The sequence below is a fragment of the Schistocerca americana genome, chromosome 6 (genome assembly GCF_021461395.2).
Source record: "Schistocerca americana isolate TAMUIC-IGC-003095 chromosome 6, iqSchAmer2.1, whole genome shotgun sequence".
Lineage (NCBI taxonomy): Eukaryota > Metazoa > Arthropoda > Insecta > Orthoptera > Acrididae > Schistocerca > Schistocerca americana.
In genome coordinates this window covers 186,272,117-186,292,490 of record NC_060124.1, presented here as the reverse complement: position 1 = coordinate 186,292,490, position 20,374 = coordinate 186,272,117, and the positions used below count along the sequence as shown (strand labels likewise).

Genomic DNA, 20,374 nt, shown 5'->3' with positions numbered 1-20,374 from the left:
TGCAGTGAAAATTTGTTTTGTTGTGCATTTTTCCCATAGTTGCATTCCTCTGTATATCGAAACATGTCATATTGTTGCTTACGACACTCCACTTCACAAACAATGCTCACGCATCACACACAATTTTTATCCATGTTACACAGAATGTTTTGAGGACTGTGACAATATTGTAAATTTATGAAATAATTGCTACTGCTTCAGTCTTTTTTTTTCTAGCATTTGATTAGTATGATACGTTTCAGCAGCACGCTGCCATCATCAGGCGCAGTCCACTTGCACGTACATTATATTAATCTGAAGCGTGATTAAGTTCGAGGGTCACATGGTTTTTCATTATTTTATTTTAGGAATAAAGAAGATGACTCACCGAAAGGCAGAAGCACACAGACAAAAGATACACAGCTTGGCTAGCCTTCAGAATGCACTTTCTTTTCTAGCTGTAGGAAAAACATGTGCGCGCGCACACACACACACACACACACACACACACACACACACACACACACAATAGCCTCTCTCCCTACTTGTTCTCAGTCAACTGCCAACTCTTTACTGGCCCACGATGAGTGTCTGTGAGTTCAAGTGTGGGTGTGGAGTGGGAGAGTGGTCTGTGGGCTAGCTAGGGGTGCAGGCAGTGGGGGCAGGTGGCAGATGGCTGGGCATATGTTTTCACAGACTAGAGTGTGAGATAACAGTACACACCTAGCTGATGTGAGGACACAAACTGGGTCGGGTACTGGGGCAAGGGTGGTGTGTGTGTGTGTGTGTGTGTGTGTCTACACACACACACACACACACACACACACACACACACACACACACACACACACACAGAGTGGGCAAAACAAGTGTTGTATCACTGTGACAGATACAAAGGCGAGCAAGTGTACCGGCACTTATCCCAGTTCACTATTACCAGTGCAATGCACCTGTGCTTAGCATACAAAGGATTGCACCATAATTTGAGATTGAAACTAAAAATTAAAATAACATTTCCAAGCTCTGTCAGTGTGTGCTTCAGAACATTAATGTTAACATTGTGAAGTAACGGTATAATTTAAGGAATATGTTTCGCTACATATATTGTTTTAAGAAATAAATAAGTGGAGCTTAATAATGAAACTAGAAAGTTAAAATTGTTCAGAATCTGCAAATCTATGTCACAATCAAAAGTTACAAGTCTCAACTTGATCAGGGCAATATTTTGGTCAAAACTGGCATTTTCAGGAAAATTTGAAGGTGCTAGATATCAAACTTGGAAAGATGAAAATTCGTATGCAGCTTCAGTTTTAGCTTTCAAGTTATTTATTAAAAACTAAATTTGGAAGAAAAACATCCTTATTCAAAATGGAATGGATCATTTGTACTAATATATCAATAAAAATAATCAATTTTTGACAATATAATGTAATCGGATAGATAAAGTATCTATTCAAAAAGTGGCAATGTTTACCTTTTGCACATGAAAGTAAAAGTGCTGTCATGGCAGGGCACAATTTCATTATCTTTTGTAGCTTATTCAAAACTTCACAACTATTCCTGATCGTTGATTACGAAACCAAACGATGTACATGCAGCTATATAAAATATGTTGGTTCCTGTCGATGAGCTAACTACAATAAGTATTCAAGCTACTCATTCATAACTGACTGGGACTTTGATTTTCCACCTACCATAATCTGCTGGCCAATGCATGAGACTTTTCCTATATTGTAATCTGCATGGGTAGAACACAGTTTATGATATGATCACTCATATTTGTAGTAATGCAGAGAACAGTGGGGGGCGGGGGGGGGGGGGGGGGCAAGGGGGGGGGGCGAGAGAGAAAGAGAGAGAGAGAGAGAGAGAGAATGAATGTGTGTGTTCCTGAGATCAATGATGGCAGAGTTCACAAAATCAAAGCCAGACCAGAGCAAAGTCATCTTCAGCATATACCAAGATTCCAGGGAGCAATCTAAATCAAAAACATAATACGGGTACAGTCAAACTCTACTGATGTGTTACATGCCATTTAGGCAAAATAATGCTATTGTACTAAACTTTCAAGTAAATGATTTGGTACTAGTACATTGTTTTCATCGTAGCTAGAATTTACGGAAGGAAATGAGCAAATTTTTCAGCATTACAGTGGACCTTTTACGGTTCAGAATGTACCACATCCAAAAGCAGTACATTTAATGGACCCTGATATAGGGTAAGATATAGGATTATACAATACAGATATGATTAAAAGGTTTAATGCCCCAGGAGAGCTCACGCCCTTTGCAAATTTGGTGGATTGACAACCATCGACTGCCTGAGTTAAACTGTTTTCATAATTCTATCTTAGTTTTCTCGATGACAATTTCTATCTGCCTTGACTATTCTATTATCTTTTATTAATACTATACCTTCTACCACCACTTCTTCCAGAAACAGAACTAAAAATATGGCACCAACAAACAATGCATAGCCTCTGGGTTTTATTCCATAATAATTGCACTGGTATGTTTATGAAGATAGCCATGAGCTTACTTAATAAACTTGACTATAAATTAGCATTTGAAGGACGTGACACATGTTTGTCACGCCACACATTGTAGAGGAGAAGAGTCCAGGTAGGAGATGGGAGTCAAGACAAACTGATGGCGTGCTACCATGCATAGCTATATAAGAAGCAAGAGTTAACAAGAGAACAAGAAGGTTTGATAACTAGTATTCAGCAAGGAATAGATCCATGAGGAATAATAGGAGATGAACTGCTAATGTTATCCTAGTGTATTCACAAGAGATACCAGGAGTAAAAGCTTTTGTACCGTCTAAATCTAGTAGTTATAAGAAAGTAAAGGATAACATTCAACAACGGAAAGTCCCAGACGGAATGTAACAATATTATGAAATCGACAGCTGCTGCTCACCTTGTAGCGTAGAGGCTGAGTCGCAGATGTTACAATAAAAAGAACTGTCAGAAAAAGAGCTTTCAGCCAACAAGGCCTTCGTCAGAGATAGAACATATACGTACACATCACGCAAACGCATCTTACACACAAATTACAGCAACTCTAGCTGCTGAGTCCACACTGCCAAGCAAACGATAAGCTATATTTGTCAGTAAGTAGAAGAAAGATACATAAGCATGAGAAGCATGTGTGAGTAGTGATGTTATATGTGTTATAAACAAGAGTAAGAAAAAAATAGTTAGAAGAGAGGAGTTAAAATATTTAGGTACAGAGCAATCAGTTAATGTCAGCTGAACGCAGTTAGGAAGAAACTTATCGCTAAGAGTGAGAAATGATAGCAAAAGGGCTGCTAGTAACTGTGTTTACAGATGAAGTTAAGACGAAGCATACCCAATTATCAGATGAGGTGTAGAAGAAGGAAAGGGTAGGCGGATCCATACAAGGAATGACCTATACCTTCATGAGGTGAATCTACAGGAGGCAAGACCTGCACCACTTAATGTAGATAGCAGAGAGGTTAAGGTTAGACAGGCACATATAAGGGATGGTCTATACCTTGTTCAGGTGAATCCATTGAGGGAATGACGTGTACTATAATTTTTAAGGGAAAAAAGGTTACACCCACATCTATAACAGTGTAGAGGTTTGACACAGTGGCTGCCCTTAGAAGGAATACAAGTGCAGTGAATACAGAAGTATGAAGCTGTATAATGACTGGTGGTCACAATATGAAAGTTTTCTCCAAACTAGTTCGATAATCAAATAGACTTACCTGATAGTAGAGACGAAAATTGTTGGAGTAGGAATGATCCACATTTGTTGACTACAGCCTTTATTGAGATTTGACTTGAGAGACTGAATAGTAGGCAGATACCTGACAAGCAGTTCCTCACATAATAATTATGTGAGAAAGAGTAAAAGGTAACTAACTCTGTATGTATACGAAAAGTAAACAAGAGACTCTCGAGCATACTGTCTTGAAGACAATTCATTGTTAAATAAACTGATAAAAATGAAAGCCATAACTAAGTTGACATGATACACAAATATATATTAAAATGATATCTTGCTATATAGAAAGATGGGTCATTAAAGGACAATTTCTTGCATCACAGGGGATGTGAAGTAAAAAAGATGGAGTTACACAAAGTGGACTAACACTGTTAAGCACAATTTACCTGAAATGAAACAACAAAACTGAAAAGACTTGTGATTCTTCAGTTTCTCCCAGCGAATTTCTTGCTCGAACAGTCCACGGGTGTACTTCCGGTCCATAGTGTCCAACGAGCACAATATTTCGGCGATCAGACATGTCGCCATCATCAGGTGTGCTGATGAACTGCGCACCTGATGATGGCGACGTGTCTGATCGCCGAAATATTGTGCCTGTTGGACACTATAGACCGGCAGTACACATGTGGACTGTTCAAGCTGAAAAGAATTGTTACTAAAAATGAAGTTTCATTCCATTTTACAGAAGGAAATAATATCATGTGTTTTTAAGCAATCAGGTTTTTTATAGCAGTATATTAATGAGAAATCAACTTTGAGATTGAGAGATATCCTGACTTCCTTCCTTTAAGTGGGGGAATATATAGTGTTGCATGCCATTCAAGCAAATGACATTTCACTCCTTGTGTAGTACAAGGGAAGATGATTGTAACAGAATAATATTAAGTAAAGCATAAGTCGTGGAACAAACACTGTATGCAGGTGTTTTGTCGTATGTGCAGACATTAAAAGGGAGGTGTGGAATACGAGAAAAGGGCAAGCTGTGATGACAAATAAATGGATTCACCTGCTGTGGGCTGGGCATTTTACATTTTGGTGTTGCAGCTTGGCGGTGGCTTGATCATAAAGAGCAACCACACTCTCCAAGAGCGGAAATAAAAGACAAGGTGGTTTTGTAACAAATGAAATATATGTCACGTTGAGCCTTCAAGGCATTTGCAGTATAAAAAGTTGTGTTTTACTCTAATTCATGTGTCATGCTAATGACCTGTGCATCCATTCAAGGAAATATAGAAAGCAGTGGATGTGCTTTTTCATGATATGAGTAGAAGTTATCTTCTTTTGTTTCAATAACGGCTACAGAAAATGAAGAAGTCAAGCCTTTCATCAGTTAAACACAAAATTTCAGAGGTACTGATTAGCAGGATTTCTACTTCAAGAGAATCAACTACAGAAACCGGTTTCAAAGGAAAAGATAAATACATCAAATGTTGCATTGGGTGGCAGATCTTATGAAATGTTCTGACTCAGCTTCTACTACAAGGAGTGAGCCAGCAGTTACATAAAACCCTAAACCAACTAGAAAAACATTTCAGTACTTGATGTTTCACTGAACTGGTGAGACAGACTGGCAAGTGTCATGCCAAGGTATTTACAGGCACTCTCGCATCAGTGGACACTGAACAGTTTCACATAACATGCTTGATCTTGCAGTACCTTGTGCCTGAGCAAGCTGTGGCTGGGCAGGGAATCTGAATCTCTTTCACATACTAACTTGCCTCTCTGCCGTCTTGGAATTGAGGGGCGCCAATGTGTTGGTATGTGCGTCAATTGATTAATGCCTGCTGCACATCTGTCCATCTGACACTCTGTGTCTGTTGATTGTTAATAAACTGTGCCTATGCTGTTGCTGCTTGCCCAAGCATACGTCAGTTAGGTGTCCTAGCTTGTAATAAGGACACTGGTTAGTGTTTATCCTCAGAACAATAGTTGGGGCACAATTTCTGCAACTTAATGCTATGGGCTTGGTGCGATGATGTGGAGGAATGTATATAACAGGTGTCTGTATACTGGTGATGGAAGGGGACACGTGCTCCTGATCTGTGAGCAATGTACTGCACAGTGCTCACTGCTCAGTGAGAATGTTCCTCTTCGCCAATCTACTGTCGGTGATGACAGTATAACTTGAAGATGGTATCTGAGTGGAGCAGTCCAAGAGGTATTCAACATTTGCCAATTCAGCCCACAGAGACTAAAAGTTTGCTGAATACTGATAAGGTTTGATATACCGGCGATCTTCACAAAAGCGATCGGCAACACTTCAGGTACCTCAGGCACACATGCAGCCTACATGGATCCTGCACACCTCAGCATTGCAGTTGTGCCCTTTTGCAGTAAAGACAGACACCACCAGGCCCCAGTACCAGCACTAACACAGGCTGCCGCTTCCAAGGGACCTATCTGTGTGCGCCACACGTTTGACCAGAAAATAGTGCCACGAGTATTCTGCAACAGGCCGCTATAAAGATCGGCACCAGAGCTCAGAAGTCAGTCATTCAGCCTCCGAGAGCCTCTACTAGTCTGGGTGGGTGCTTTCACCCTATCGTCTTAGGATGATCTCAAAGTCCATCCTAGGCACCAACACTGCTGTATCCAGCATTCATCGTTGTTTCCCTTGGTATAACTGTACTGTATCCAGGATAGACTTTACTGTTCCTAGGGTGGTGTTACTCATGACAGCTTCATCAGACTTATCTATTTTCCATTCAGATGTATATGTCTGTGAAGATCCTGATCATGTTACTTTGTGACAAGTCTGGAACCATCATACTGTCAAGTCTTCATGCCTGTGAGAAACTGTAATTGTGATTTTGTAATCATCATCAAATCAACATTTTCTTTCCTTGGTCAATAACCTTCTGGAAATTTTGGTCACTGTTCTATATGGATCAATGTGAGTGGCACATCAAGGTTCATCAACAGATCTTTCACCAAACATGTTTTCTCTAATTATGAAACACTTAACTCATTATCATTCTTCTCAGAAACATAAAATTTGGTCTCATTTCACTTACCATAACATGTGGCACTGTAACTCCATTAGGAAGCCTTGTAGTTATCTTCCAGTTAACAGCATGGGCTGATGTGAGAACCAGAACAAGACTGTTCCTCAAACCAGATCCTAGGACATCAAGACTCACCCAAGGGGAAACACGTGGACCTCGTAACACTAGTACGTGAACCTGTTGATTGCAGATATCAATGTTCAGTTTAATATCATTTTCACTTAAGATTATAAAATTAGAAATAGAATGTCCATCAGTCTGCAAAATGTGTTCTCACATATTTCAGTCAAGAGTTTAACAAATTACAATACACTGGAGTTCATGTTTACATTAAATCAGTTTAATTCCATGGAGCCTGCTGTACCTAAATCTCCAAACAATTAAATTTTACATGCAACAATGAAAATCGTACAAAAACCAATTTAAAAAAAGGTCTAGAACACAAAACAATGCGACTGATAATGATAAATACGAGTTCAAAAATGAAGATAACTGTATAAAATTTAGTCAATGGAGTGCAAAATGCTGTATATTGTATTAAAACAGAAGCCAGCAACTACAACTGGAATTAAAGACCTTTATTTGTAGAAACATTTGTCTTGATTAGGTATTCTAAAATAGTTTCTTTCTCCCCATTCTAAGCGTGTAATTTTTACACTTTTTTTTCTTTATATGACTCTCAAACTGCTTACAAACTGACATACACTATTAAAAGCACAACGGATCAAGAACATTCGACAAAAAAATCATAATTTCGTTTTCCACTCTTGCTGACTGACAACTGAGTACCAGTACAGTACATAACCAAATAAACAAACATACAAGAAATGATGAGAACATTTATCCATCAGAACAAGGATTAACTCAGAAAAAATGCAGCATTAAAAGGAGACAGCCTGGCTGCTGAGTGCTTACCTTCAGAAGGCAGAATTCCAATACTGCCAATAAATGCATTTAAAGTAGAAACAACACAGTCCTAGCTTTCAGCACTGTTATTCCATATTTTTCCCATAAATTGTTTGTCTCCTTATATGAGGCAGCATTTGGAAGTGGCATTTGTTATCAAAAACATTTCAGAGTTGCTCCAAAATCCTTGATGAACACTTACGGGGGAACATTAGCATTAATTTAATTTTGCATCCTTAGGGTAAATACTTACCAGACATTCTGCCTTCTTGTAATTGTATAGTTTTCTCAGATGAATCTTCCTTTTGATATCTATATAGCAACGTATGTAACAAATTAGTTCCTAGCAATATTATGAGAAAGATAGTTGCTACTCACCATACAGCAAAGATGCTGAGTCGCAGATTGGCACAACAAGAAGACTGTCAGAATATGAGCTTTCAGCCAACAAGGCCTTTGTCGAAAATAGACAAAAAACACACACACAACCACAGTCTCTGGCAGCTGAAGCCAGATTGATTAGTTCCTAAGCACTTTCCAAACAACAACATACTCTCTCACATACCACACTTAAACCAAGAAAGTCAATGTGGGATCTCAACAGCCTTGGACAACTTACTACTTGTGATTTAGAAGGGTACCAGAGAGCTAACTGGACACTGCCTGGAGAATAACACTGGCCCAAGCATACCATCTACAGGTGTGCAGCTGCCAATAAATGTCTGGAGCTGCTTCAATGAAATCAAACCCAGACATGCAAGATGCAAAGCATCCCTTTACAAATGGTATGTTGCACACAGCTACAAAGTGAAACAGTGGAGCACACAGTAGAACACATTGTTACTGAATTCCCAGTAAGATCTCAAGGGGACTTGAATGACTTCACAAAGGCCTTTTCAAATGTTATTGTGGTGCTAAGTTCCCTGAACATAGACTTCTGGTGGAGTTGTGATATTAATATCTCTCTGGAAATTGAATTGCTATAATTTTACACTAGTTTGTTATCACTCTCGTATGTTTGTTTTATGTGTTTTCTATGGTTATTGTTCTCTACTTTTTCCATATGCTAAAAAAATAAATAACAAAAACAGTTACACTTGAAAATTAAACTTGACCATGTGCAACTGAACTGTAAAGCATTCCATAGACAGAATAAAGACACAAAGTGCTGAGTTTAGACAAAGTCATATCTACTTATTTGTATCCTTCCTGGCACAAAGACTCTTAGGCAGCATCTTGCAGATAACTGGCAATCCAAACTCAGGGGTTCTGAATGTGACTGGCATCCTCAATCATTTTTCAAAATACAAAACTGATTTTCTTTACCAATTTTTAAATTATTTCCATGTTCTAACGACTATCACTGTGAAATCTCGCAATGATGTGGATTGAGAAAGTTATGTCACTATGTTCAGTCTCACACACATACATATCACATAAGCGGCAGTCAAAGAAAATGAGACAAATGAAAAAAATTAAGTAAACTGTCCATTATTTCAAAAGTAATCACCATAACTTTCAATACATTTATCCAACTGTGAGACAAGACTGTCAATGAGTTCATGGAAAAATGTTTGTGGTTGCTTCTGGAACCACAATTGTATATGAGTATGCACCTCTTCATCCGAATCAAATATACGGTCAAGAATGTCTTTCTCCAGGGCTCCAAAAATATGAAAATCACATGAGGAGAGATCGGGACTGTATGGAAGATGTGTGAGGGCCTCCTAGTAAAAATTCTGCAGCATTCACCCAAGTACAGGACGACTCTCAATATAATACAAGGCCCTCCCAAAGTGGCTCATTGAGATTCCCCCCCCCCCCCCCCCTCCCCCTGAGCTAAACTATTGACTAATCAATTTGTGTGTCTATCGACCTGCCAGGGCTTTCGTTTGGTAAGTCACATGATCTTTGTTTTTAGATCTATTGACTAATCAAAATTACAAACTGTTTTGTCGATTTGTTAAAATTATACCTAATCTAAACTTATGCCATTTATTGACTGTTTAAATTCTAACACTAAAAGAAGAAACAAACTAAACAATAACAAATGGTTTACCTTAACTTTTATTTTCATTTCTTTTTTGCTTACTATATCTGTGGTACCAATGTTCTTAACCATCATCATCATCATCATCATCAATGCTATCGCCATCTTCATTTGTAAGCTTACTAATATTTCTTCCTTCCTACAGTCCTCCCAGAGTGTCATCTTCTGAACTATTCATAGCATTGGATATACAGCACTTTTTGTATCATTTCATAATAGATTCACTTGAAATTCTGTCCCAGACCGTAAGGATCCACTGGCCCAGCATGGATATTTTCAACTTCTCCCTTGGAGGCATGGCATGGTCTCCTTGAAGATGCCACTCACTGTAAATCTGTCGCAGGTGAGCCTCAACACCTCTATTCACAACAACATCCATTACTTGAAATTGTGAGCTCATGCTGCCATAAATTATTAGCAAGTCTGTGTTGTTCTTTGCTATCAGATCCTTAACTGCCTATGTGAGGTGTCCCCTAAAAGAACCCAGTAAAAAATTTCCTTGTGTTAAGTAAGGAAATCAAGTGTTTGTCATCCACTCATTTTCTTGGCGTTTAAAGATAAGTTTCTTTCAGTATCATTTTCCTGTGAAGAATCACATATGGGTGGAGTGGGAGAGAGGGGGAGGGGGGAAGGGGGAGGGGGGAAAGGGGGGGGGAAGGGGGAGGGGGGGAAAGGGTAGGGGGGAAGGGGGAGGGGAGCATCCTTCCATCTGCTAGTGCATCCACTAGTACTGTTATTCTGGCCTTTTCATTGCCAGAACTTCTTATAAAAACACTTTGAATGCTCTTCATATTGACATTAACATTCAAGGGCATTTCAAAATAAATATATGTGCAATTGGTGTCGCCCTTATGGCCTAGCAAACCACCACTTCCTTACATTCATTATAAGATGCCGATGTGTGAGTAATTCTTTGTCATACGCCATGGGAAATCATGTATATATAACAAGAACAAGAGCAGACCCAGAACCAGTCTGTGTGGTAAATCTGTAGGGATTATTCCCCATTCTAAATAACAGTGTTTTCTTGTGCACATTCCCTGAGTTTCTTAATGCAAAACTGTATTCTTTTAGTTGGTTGGCATGAAAACCAGTTAGTAGCAAGGTCTCTGATACAATATTTTAGCTTCTCCGAGAAAAAACTGTCAGCTACACAATCTAATGCTTTTGATAAGTCACAGGAAATACCACATGGCAGTATTTTGTCATTTAAATTTTGCATACCCTAATTTGCGAACAGTAAAACGCATGTTCTATAGAAAGATAATTTTGAAATGTAAATCGAGACTGACTATCTCATTTCAGCATAGGTGTGTTAAGGTTGTTTCGCATATTATCTTTTGCAGTGTCTTGGAGAAGGGAGTAAGCAGAATGATCAATTGTTATTAATATCTTTCTTATTACCATTGGTGTATGGGTGTATGACAATAGTATATACCAATTTGTCTAGAAAAATATAATGTGAAAGTGATATATTGCATTTATGCCAAACTAAATTTCATAAATGTTGAGTGTTTTACTTGAGATATTAACAATCCCATAAGCGTTTTTGCTTTTGGGGGAATTAATAACATACTTAATTTGTTTTCAGAATATGGAGTCACTGTGATTTGATTTAATGTCTCTGACATTGCTTCTTGCATGTATTCTATTGCTTCATCCTTCACACTGTCCACATCAATCTTCATGTTATTTCTAATAAGTGTTTATTTACATGACTGGCATCACTTACTTTTTGGCCGTTTCCTATAATATTAAAGTTACGACATGCCTTAATTGATTTCCCATTCCCCATTAGCTACTGCTAATACAGATTTAATGTTGGGACCTAATTTACTACACAGGCTTTTCTTCCCCACAAGCAGTTTCCTTAGAGCTGTATGTTATAAGTTGAAAAATGAAGTCAGTCACACATCTCTCTTTACCCTAAGTATTTCATATCACTTTGCAAAAATATCGACAATGTAGTAAAAGACAGATTGCTACTTATTGTAAAGAAGACACGTTAAGTTGCAGACAGACACAATTAAAAGACATTTACATAAAGCTTTCAGCCACTGCCTACATCAGCCAAAGAGAAACACACACCATTCATACACACAACTAAGCACAACTCATGCACCCACAACCACTAACTCAGACAGCTTGGGCTTTAATACTCGCCCAAGCTGCTGGAGCTGGCAATTACATGTGCATGAGGTGTAATTGCTGGTGTGTATGAATGATGTGAGTTTCTCTTTGGCTGACAAAGGCTGTGGTGGAAAGCTTTAAGTAACTGTCTTTTTAGTTGTGCCTGTGTGCAACTTAATGTGTCTTCTTTACAGTAAGTAACAATCTATCATTTCCTACACTGTTGATTTTACTACCTGGAGTTTCCACTGTTCGATTTCATATCACTTTGTTTTCATTGCACATGATACTTTGATCCCTTTCATAATTTAAGGATTTTTTTCTGTATTATTTGTGCCACGCTTGACTGTTTTCTGGGGAATATAGCTCTTAAAGATTGACAGAAAGCCATCTGTAAATTATTTTATGTTTACAGTTGACATCTGTTACATTATAAACGGTATCTATAAAATCACTGCAACATTTCAAAAAATCGGTAGAAGTAAATTGTTAAACATAACAAATGATACAGTTACATAAAATGTCAATGTCAACTGGGCATCCAGCACAGGCAGTGGACGAATTGAGGGACATTATGTTGCAAACTACCACGAAGTCCACCTATGAAGCTAGTGCGGAACTGAATACACCTCAGCCAATAGCGAGGGAAATTCTTCGTAAGTGATTAGGAGCAAATTCTTACAAATTGCAGCTCCTCCAAGCCATTAGCTATGACGACAAATTGGGCAACCTACCATTCTCCCGGTCCGCGGCGCGGACCGGCATCAAGGCCCGGTGGCTATCCAATCTGTCTGCGGATGCCACTGCCTTCAGATCAGAGCATTCCTGACATATTTTGTCAACTGTGAGATTCCTCACTGCACTGAGCTGAAAACAGCTATCCCTGTTTACTAAATTGTTGTGCAGACGTATCTCCACTGCCTCTTTGAAGATTGAGTCCCAGAAACCGTTGGCACTGCACAGCTTCTTTGTTTTTTCGAATTCGAAAGTGTGTCTCTCGATAATGCTATGTTCTGCTACAGTGGACTTGTTTGTCTGTCCTAGTCGTACATTCCTGATGTGTTCAGAACAGCACTGGGAGATTCAGGACTGTAAATGCCCAGCGTCTGTGGCCCCAGTTGGTCTTTGGTTGAGTCAAGTATATCTCTGACTTTTTTCGGTGCTGAAAGATGGTCATTATTTCGTGCTTCTTGAATATTCTTGCGATCTTTGCTGTTGGCGGTCCAGCATAAGGCAGAAACACCACACATTTTGCTTCATCTCCTGGTTCACCTCCCACCTCTTGTCTGCACACAAGGTGTGCCTTATTTTTGTCTTGGTGCAGCCATTCTTCCAGAAGGTTTCCCACAGAAGTGCTAACTCACGCGGGAAACTCTCACTGTCACAGATCGACCTGGCTCTTTGTACTAAGGTGCAGAACACAGCATCCCGACACTTTGCCAGAAGATGATGGATACGAAAATCATTGAAACGTTGCGACAAGATGACGCCACTACTCAGCTGATAACCCGAGAAGAATTCACAAGTTGTTATATATTGTCATCCCCTTATACTGTGAGTCCATGCATATAATTTCACTTTGTGCATGGGTAGTATAAAATTATTTTTCTTTCTCATGTTATATGTGTGGTTCAAATGATTCTGCGCACATAATTTTGTCTGCTGTGTAGGAACATTGTAATTCCATAAATGCATGTGCAGGGAGCAGTTATGATTTGTAGTTTCCAAAGTAATGAGCAACAAGATTCTGTTTCTGTGCAGGACACATGTATCTTATAAGTTTCCCCTGCAGTTTTAGTATTCAAGATACACTAGTTGTACTTCCCCAGAAATGATACCATACCTAATGACAGATTCAAAATAACTATGACATGCTATTTTTTGTGAAGTCAAGTCAATGGAATTTGGTAATATTTTCCTTTTAGGGTTACAACAGGGACAGTATTTATTTTCTACCTCTAGTCTTGCACATACTGTGTCATTTGTTATAGTGATTTTTTTGAATTTTTTTAATTTCATTTTATAATCACCCCACACACATCAAACTGGTCAGCTTACAGTGACACTGCGCTGGAACTTTTTACTGCTGTTAATTGGTCGCTCTGTTTTCCACTATTGTGAACATTCAGACCCACTTTCTTTTTCAACTTTTTTTTTTTTCAGTGTCAAACTGTTAAACAAAAGATAAGTCCCAAAGAGAAACACAGATCTCAATAAGGGGTGATATTAAACATCCATTTAAATTTCAGGAATTTTCACACAGAAATGCTCCTGTTTCAAATCCAAGGCTGAACGGAACAATAACTGGAATGAATAGCTGTTACTGAAACACACACACACACACACACACACACACACACACACACACACACACACACACTGCTATTTTCATGCGAGATCCTAGAAGTGTGAAACTTGATCAACACCAATAACTCTCACAATTTTCACAGTGACCATTGTAAAACACCTGATTTATTTGAGGAAAAAAAAATGAAGTATGTTTCAAGACATGCAATAAACAAATTTAATAACAATAATAAGCTTTTTCAAATAAATATAATGAGCAGAATACAATTGTTCAGAAAATTTTAACTATGTGAATCATTTACAATTATACACACCTCAGCTACACTGGAAGCATGTGGAGTCGCCCAACAGCCACGTGCCTTGCGAGGAGTTTCAAGCCAAGGAGTGAAATACGGTGTTTCCAAAGAACTCACCACACACAATTCTGGATGCTCTGTAACAATAAAGCATCACATGAGTAAATAGAAATAAAAAGTAACATTATTTGATTTAAAAGAAATTTTTAAAATGACAACAACAACAGTAACAATGATACAATGTTTGGGCTGAGGTAATGGTGAAAAACCTGGCATCTCAACTTCACTTGTTAATTATTACAGTCTAAAGTCTAAATGTCCCACCTACATAGAGGAATAAGACAAGTTCAAGAATGTTAAACTGCTCCTGTATGCAGATAAAACAGAAATGGGAATACAAAAGGCAAAAAACAATCAGTGAGTTGCACAAACATACATTCTGAATCCACAAGGATATTTATTTTAATTTTATTGTGATTTACTTCTTAACTAAATAACTTCCGTATCTAAATCAAACTATGGAAAATCTAGGAAGGAATGTAATAATATTAAGAAAAAGATAGTTGCTACTCGCCATATAGCAAGATGCTGAGTCACAGAGAGGCACAACAAAGAGACTGTCACAAAATGAGCTTTAGGCCAACAAGGCCTTTATGGAAAAAAGACAACAGACACACTCACACAAACGCAACTCACACACACAGCATGTCTCAATGGCATGCCTGGTTTGTGAATATTTTAGTATACTCATCTTGGTGCCAACATTTTTAATTTGGTGTGACATTCCTCATTACCAGGTATATTCAAATGGGATTTTATTAGTTACCCTATGCACAATGGCTGAAGGATACGACCTGTCGAGCTCTCCTAAATCACCCGACTGTAATATATCCTGGCATTTATCATGGTCACTCTTCTTCCTTACGGTCATCCTAAGGCCACTGACACTTAGACCGTGCTTTCAAACATCAACACTAGGTATGTCGAGTTCAATGTACTGCCGAACGCTCACAGTATGCACCAGTAACACTTGTCAGCTGTCTCTGGGACGCAAATCGCAGTGTTTGCGAAATGGGCAACTGTAAAATTCTTAAGTCACCTCTATTAAAATGCACATTTATTCCTTGTCTGTATGCTAATCCTGTTGCTCTGTCTGTAGTATACATAAATAAAAACTTCAGTCTCCATGAACATTTTATAAGGCAGAAAGGAAAGTTCCAAACACAGTCAGTAAGGACATCAGCTCACAAAAATACCATTACAAATAGTGCAATACAAATTAACACTTGTCTCAGCGTCTCTGTTCAATACTCTACACTGAACTTCCACAACATTTGACATTGTCTTGAATGTTATTATCTTCTGAAGGCATTAACTGCTGACACATTATTAACTGAAATGTACCTCTAATAAATCACACCAAGAAAAATTTGTTTTTCATGGATCTTCAATGTGCCTTTAACTCAAAATGGTATATTTCCATAACACGCTAGTTATAATTTGAAAATTATTTAACCACTAACATGATGTTTCCTACAACTTTATCACAACAAATTGTACCACCTATAAATCACAGGTTTTCGAGAGATCAATTGGCTGGTGCTTTGAAACACCATACATTCATAAGATGTTATGTTACAACATAAAACCAACCAAACATAGGTTTTAAGTGAAAGCCAATATTGTGTATCGAAGCTGCGTACTAAAAACAGATGGCATTCTTGTGACATAAGTGGTGTGCTTCCATTCAGTGGTCCAAGTTCAAACACCCATTCAGAATATATGTCATCCTCGTTATTGCTTTGCACATACTGAAAGACTCACCATTGTGCTTTTCCATGATATGACATCAGAAATCCGCTAGGTTCGACATCACTGTTTGAATGCACAGTCCATGTGCTGATGGCTTAGTGCTGTCTTAGTCACTGGAATAATAAGAATTTCTTTGGCGAAGAGTTCTCGGGCTTCCAGCCGGGTGGTGGTGTCTTCAAACTGCAACGTTTCGATGAGTGACATACTCATCATCTTCACCAGAAGATGACGAGTATGTCACTCGTCGAAACATCGCAGTTTGAAGACACCGCCACCCGGCTGGAAGCCCGAGAACTCTTCGCCAGCTGTATACGCCGGGAAAGCATACATTCACAAGAATTTGTTTACCTGTATTTAATCCCCCAAGAGCTATCTTTTTCATGTTTTGTTACATTCTTGAGAGTTGTATTTGTTCTGGCTGGTGACGTGAGCATTTCACTCACAGTTGGTTTAGGAGGTGAGAGTTACAGAAGGTATTAGCTCCATTCTGTGTTCCACGAGCCTGCAGCCTTAGCTATAACATACATAGTGTTGTCTTCAATCATAATGAACATTGTTTTCTCTCGCACTACTGAGTTTTTGTGATCCAGACAGTAGATATGTTATTTTTGTTGTCTAAGACTTTTAGTTTAACACTTGTCTTTCTCATGCAGATGTCAGCAACTTACAACATTAAATTCACATCCAAAGTATACTCTGTACTTAGAAACCTACTTTACTTACTTTTTACACTGGTTTCATAGTGCTTCATTAGAGTCAACTAATAAAATAATGTTTCACTGACAACATTGTTCATCAACATTTACCTAAATGTGCATGTGAGCCATTCCAAATACTTAAACCAAATATGAGAAGTATCTCAAGCAGCATAATGGCATCAGGCTGTCCATTCAAGTTAACTGAAAATGGAGGTGCGAAGTACTGCACCACATTTGTCCTCAAGAAAATTCCATTCCAATGGACTTCTCTTCCGATCAGTCTGAAAAGTAACAGTGATCATTAATCAAACTCGATTAAATAAGTCTTAACAATTCTTTCAAGAGTTGCATTACAATTCACTCTTAACAAAGTACAATTTTATTTATTCAATTATTTCCCTTCCAGTAGTCGAGTATGTATTCCCTTAATTGCAACAATAAAACTACACTGAAGTGTTTACATAATTCTGCTCCATTTGTATGCGGAGCCTGAATATAATATAAAGATCTAAATGTAAAAAAAAAAAAATTTTGTTGTGTGGGAATTTTACTGGTTTTTGTAACTCTCAAGCTAATCCTATTGTAATAGCTGTAAACTGATTCAAAAAAGTCCATACTCAGTAGCGCGGAAATATTCTGACCACGTAAAATTACTGAGACGGGAGACGTTAACTTACAGTGTATAGAGTGGGACATCTATGGGTTCATAGCAGCAGGTTTTGACAGTCTTGAGAAGCAGACCTAAAATATTTCCCGAAAATTAGCTAGAAGCTACAGTGAAACCCCTATTTTACATTTTCATGTGGTCCATGCTTTAAAAATGCAAGACTGAGGAAAATGCAGAATCAAGGAAAATGTTAAAACCCCCAAAATATGAGCAAAAACACATGTAATTGGTGTATATGATTAAAAATTTGAATCCTCTCCAATATTTCATATAAATTCTGTGTAAGTGAAAGAAATTAAATGTACACTACAATGTTTATACAAAAATTTGTGGTAATGAACTTCATCAGTTTTTAAAAAAATCACAGATGTGCAACAGCAAGTAAAAACTCATCAAAAAATTGAAATTGGTATCTGGATACAAGGTAATAGACCTATTTTCCAACACGCTACAAACCAAATTATATGTTCAAAACACTCATTTTTGAGAGATCAACCTTTGTGTTCACACACACAAAAAAAATTATGAACATGTTGAATTAAGCCAAAAACATCTCAGAACCTAAGTGGTTAAACCATAAGCATAAATGTGAACATCTAATTAATGACAAACTTTGTCAACATTGCTGATATTGCTTGAACAGTCCACGGGTGTACTGCGGTCCATAGTGTCCAATGGCCACAATATTTCGGCAATCAGACATGTCGCCACCGTCAGGTCCGCTGACGAACTGAGCTCCTGAGAGCAGGCGGGCGTATTAAATCCCCTCCCCTCGCAAGGCGTTCTCTCCACGGTCCGCGCCCGCGCGTCAGTAGTCGCTGAGACAGTGGCGTCGGCATCTATGGTGGCATCAGTGTAATTGCCTCGTCTGCCCTAGTCACCCGTTCATTTCCTCAGCTGAGTGTCTTTTTAATTAGACTCAATGCTGGTTCCCATGCCCTGCTGAGGTTGTAGCCACAATCTTGGTTGATGAGTCCATCCCTGGTACGAATTTCGACAGCCTCTCTAACGATGCTGTCCCAGTATTTAGATGTCTGTGCCAAGACACTGGTATGTTTTCTGGCTCTGACAAGAACTAAACCGATCAAGTCGAATACTACCATCAGGGAGAGGACAGCCATTAGTAACCAGAGACAGAACCCTGAGACTGTTGTCTTACCGGCCTTGTACTCCAAATGGCAAATAAGACGTGCTTTCCGCTCCACCTCTACAGTACAGTGTGTGGAGACGGAAGAAGTGACAGAGAAAGAGATAATCACTGCCTATATACCGTATACTGTCGAATTATTGGGGAAAATAGGATGAATATTGAGGAAACACAGAGTACGAACTGTCTTTTACCCACCAAATAAAACACAAGCATTACCAGGTGTACCGGTATGAAATGAGCGTTAAGATACAAATGTGTCAATAGGGAACATTTGTTGTGAACGAGCTTTAATTTTGTTTTTGTTTGGTTGGTATGATATCTGTCAAAGATATTTAGTACACATCAAGTCATGGAACAAACAACACCATATGTTTTCATCGTGTTAACAATGTCGAATTTTGTACCAGAAAGTGATGATTTGTGGAAAGCATTAATTTTTTGTTTTCATTTGAAAAAAAAAGTGCTGCAGAGTCGCATCAAATGCTTGTCGAGGCATATGGTGATCATGCTCTATCAGAAGCAACATGCAAAAGATGGTTTCAATGGTTCAGAAATAAGGATTTTGACGTAAGAAATGAAGAATGTGGAAGACCACCAAAAAAGTTCGAAGACACCGAATTGCAAGCAATATTGGATGAAGATGATACTTTGAGTCAGAAGCAAATGGCAGCAATGCTAAATGTTGCACAACAAACAATTTCTGACCGTTTGAAAGCTATGTGAAAGATCCAAAAGTGTTGAAAATGGGTGCCACATAAGTTGAATGAAAGACAGATGGAAAACCGAAAAACCATTTGTCAAATTTTGCTCCAAAGACATGAAAGAAAACCAATTTTGCATAGAATTGTTACTGGCGATGAAAAATGGATTTATTGTAAGAATCCTAAACGAGAAAAATCATGGGTTAATCCGGGACAACCATCAACATCGACTGCAAAATCAGATCGATTCGGGAAGAAGACAATACTCTGTGTTTCGTGGGATCAGAAAGGTGTGGTGTATCACAAGCTTCTCAAACCCGGTGAAACTGTGAATACTAATCGCTACAGACAACAAATGATTAATTTGAACTATGCATTGATCGAGAAAAGACCAGAAAGGGCCAGAAGACATGGCAAAGTAATTTTTTTACATTACAATTCACCTGCACACTAAGTAAAACTGGTTCATGATACAATCAAAACACTTGGCTGGGAGATACTACCCCACTCGCCGTATTCACCAGACTTGGCCCCTTCTGACGACCATTTGTTTTCATCAATGGGACACACATTGGCTGAGGAACACATCGATTCCTACGAAGAAGTCGAAAATTGGATGTCTGATTGGTTTGCTTCAAAAGACAAACATTTCTATTGGTGTGGTGTCCACAAATTGCCAGAAAGGTGGTCAAAATGTATAGAAAGTAATGATCAGTACTTTGAATAAAATGTTTTTACTTTTCAATTCCAGTGTTCCATTTTCACAAAAAAAACGCTCATTTCATTATGGTACACCCAGTATTGGGAAGTGTCAAAGACAATTTTGGTTTGCAGAAGGTCGGCATAAATCAGATTCCATGTCAATGTGGGACGACTTACGTTGGACAGACAGCGTGCACCATCAAAGATCATTGCCATGAA

General features: G+C 38.5%; 1 protein-coding gene across 1 annotated transcript in view; it reads right to left on the bottom strand.

The window, feature by feature from the left end:
* LOC124619913 overlaps window positions 1–20,374 on the bottom strand; it is a 264,971-nt gene that overhangs the window by 177,283 nt on the left and 67,314 nt on the right. The window contains exons 4-6 of the mRNA XM_047146549.1: window positions 17,044–17,216; window positions 14,444–14,562; window positions 6,746–6,913 (exon numbers count right to left, since the gene is read on the bottom strand). Coding sequence (XP_047002505.1) covers window positions 6,746–6,913; window positions 14,444–14,562; window positions 17,044–17,107 — 351 coding nt within the window. The 5' untranslated portion in view covers window positions 17,108–17,216. The remainder of the gene's footprint in view (window positions 1–6,745; window positions 6,914–14,443; window positions 14,563–17,043; window positions 17,217–20,374) is intronic.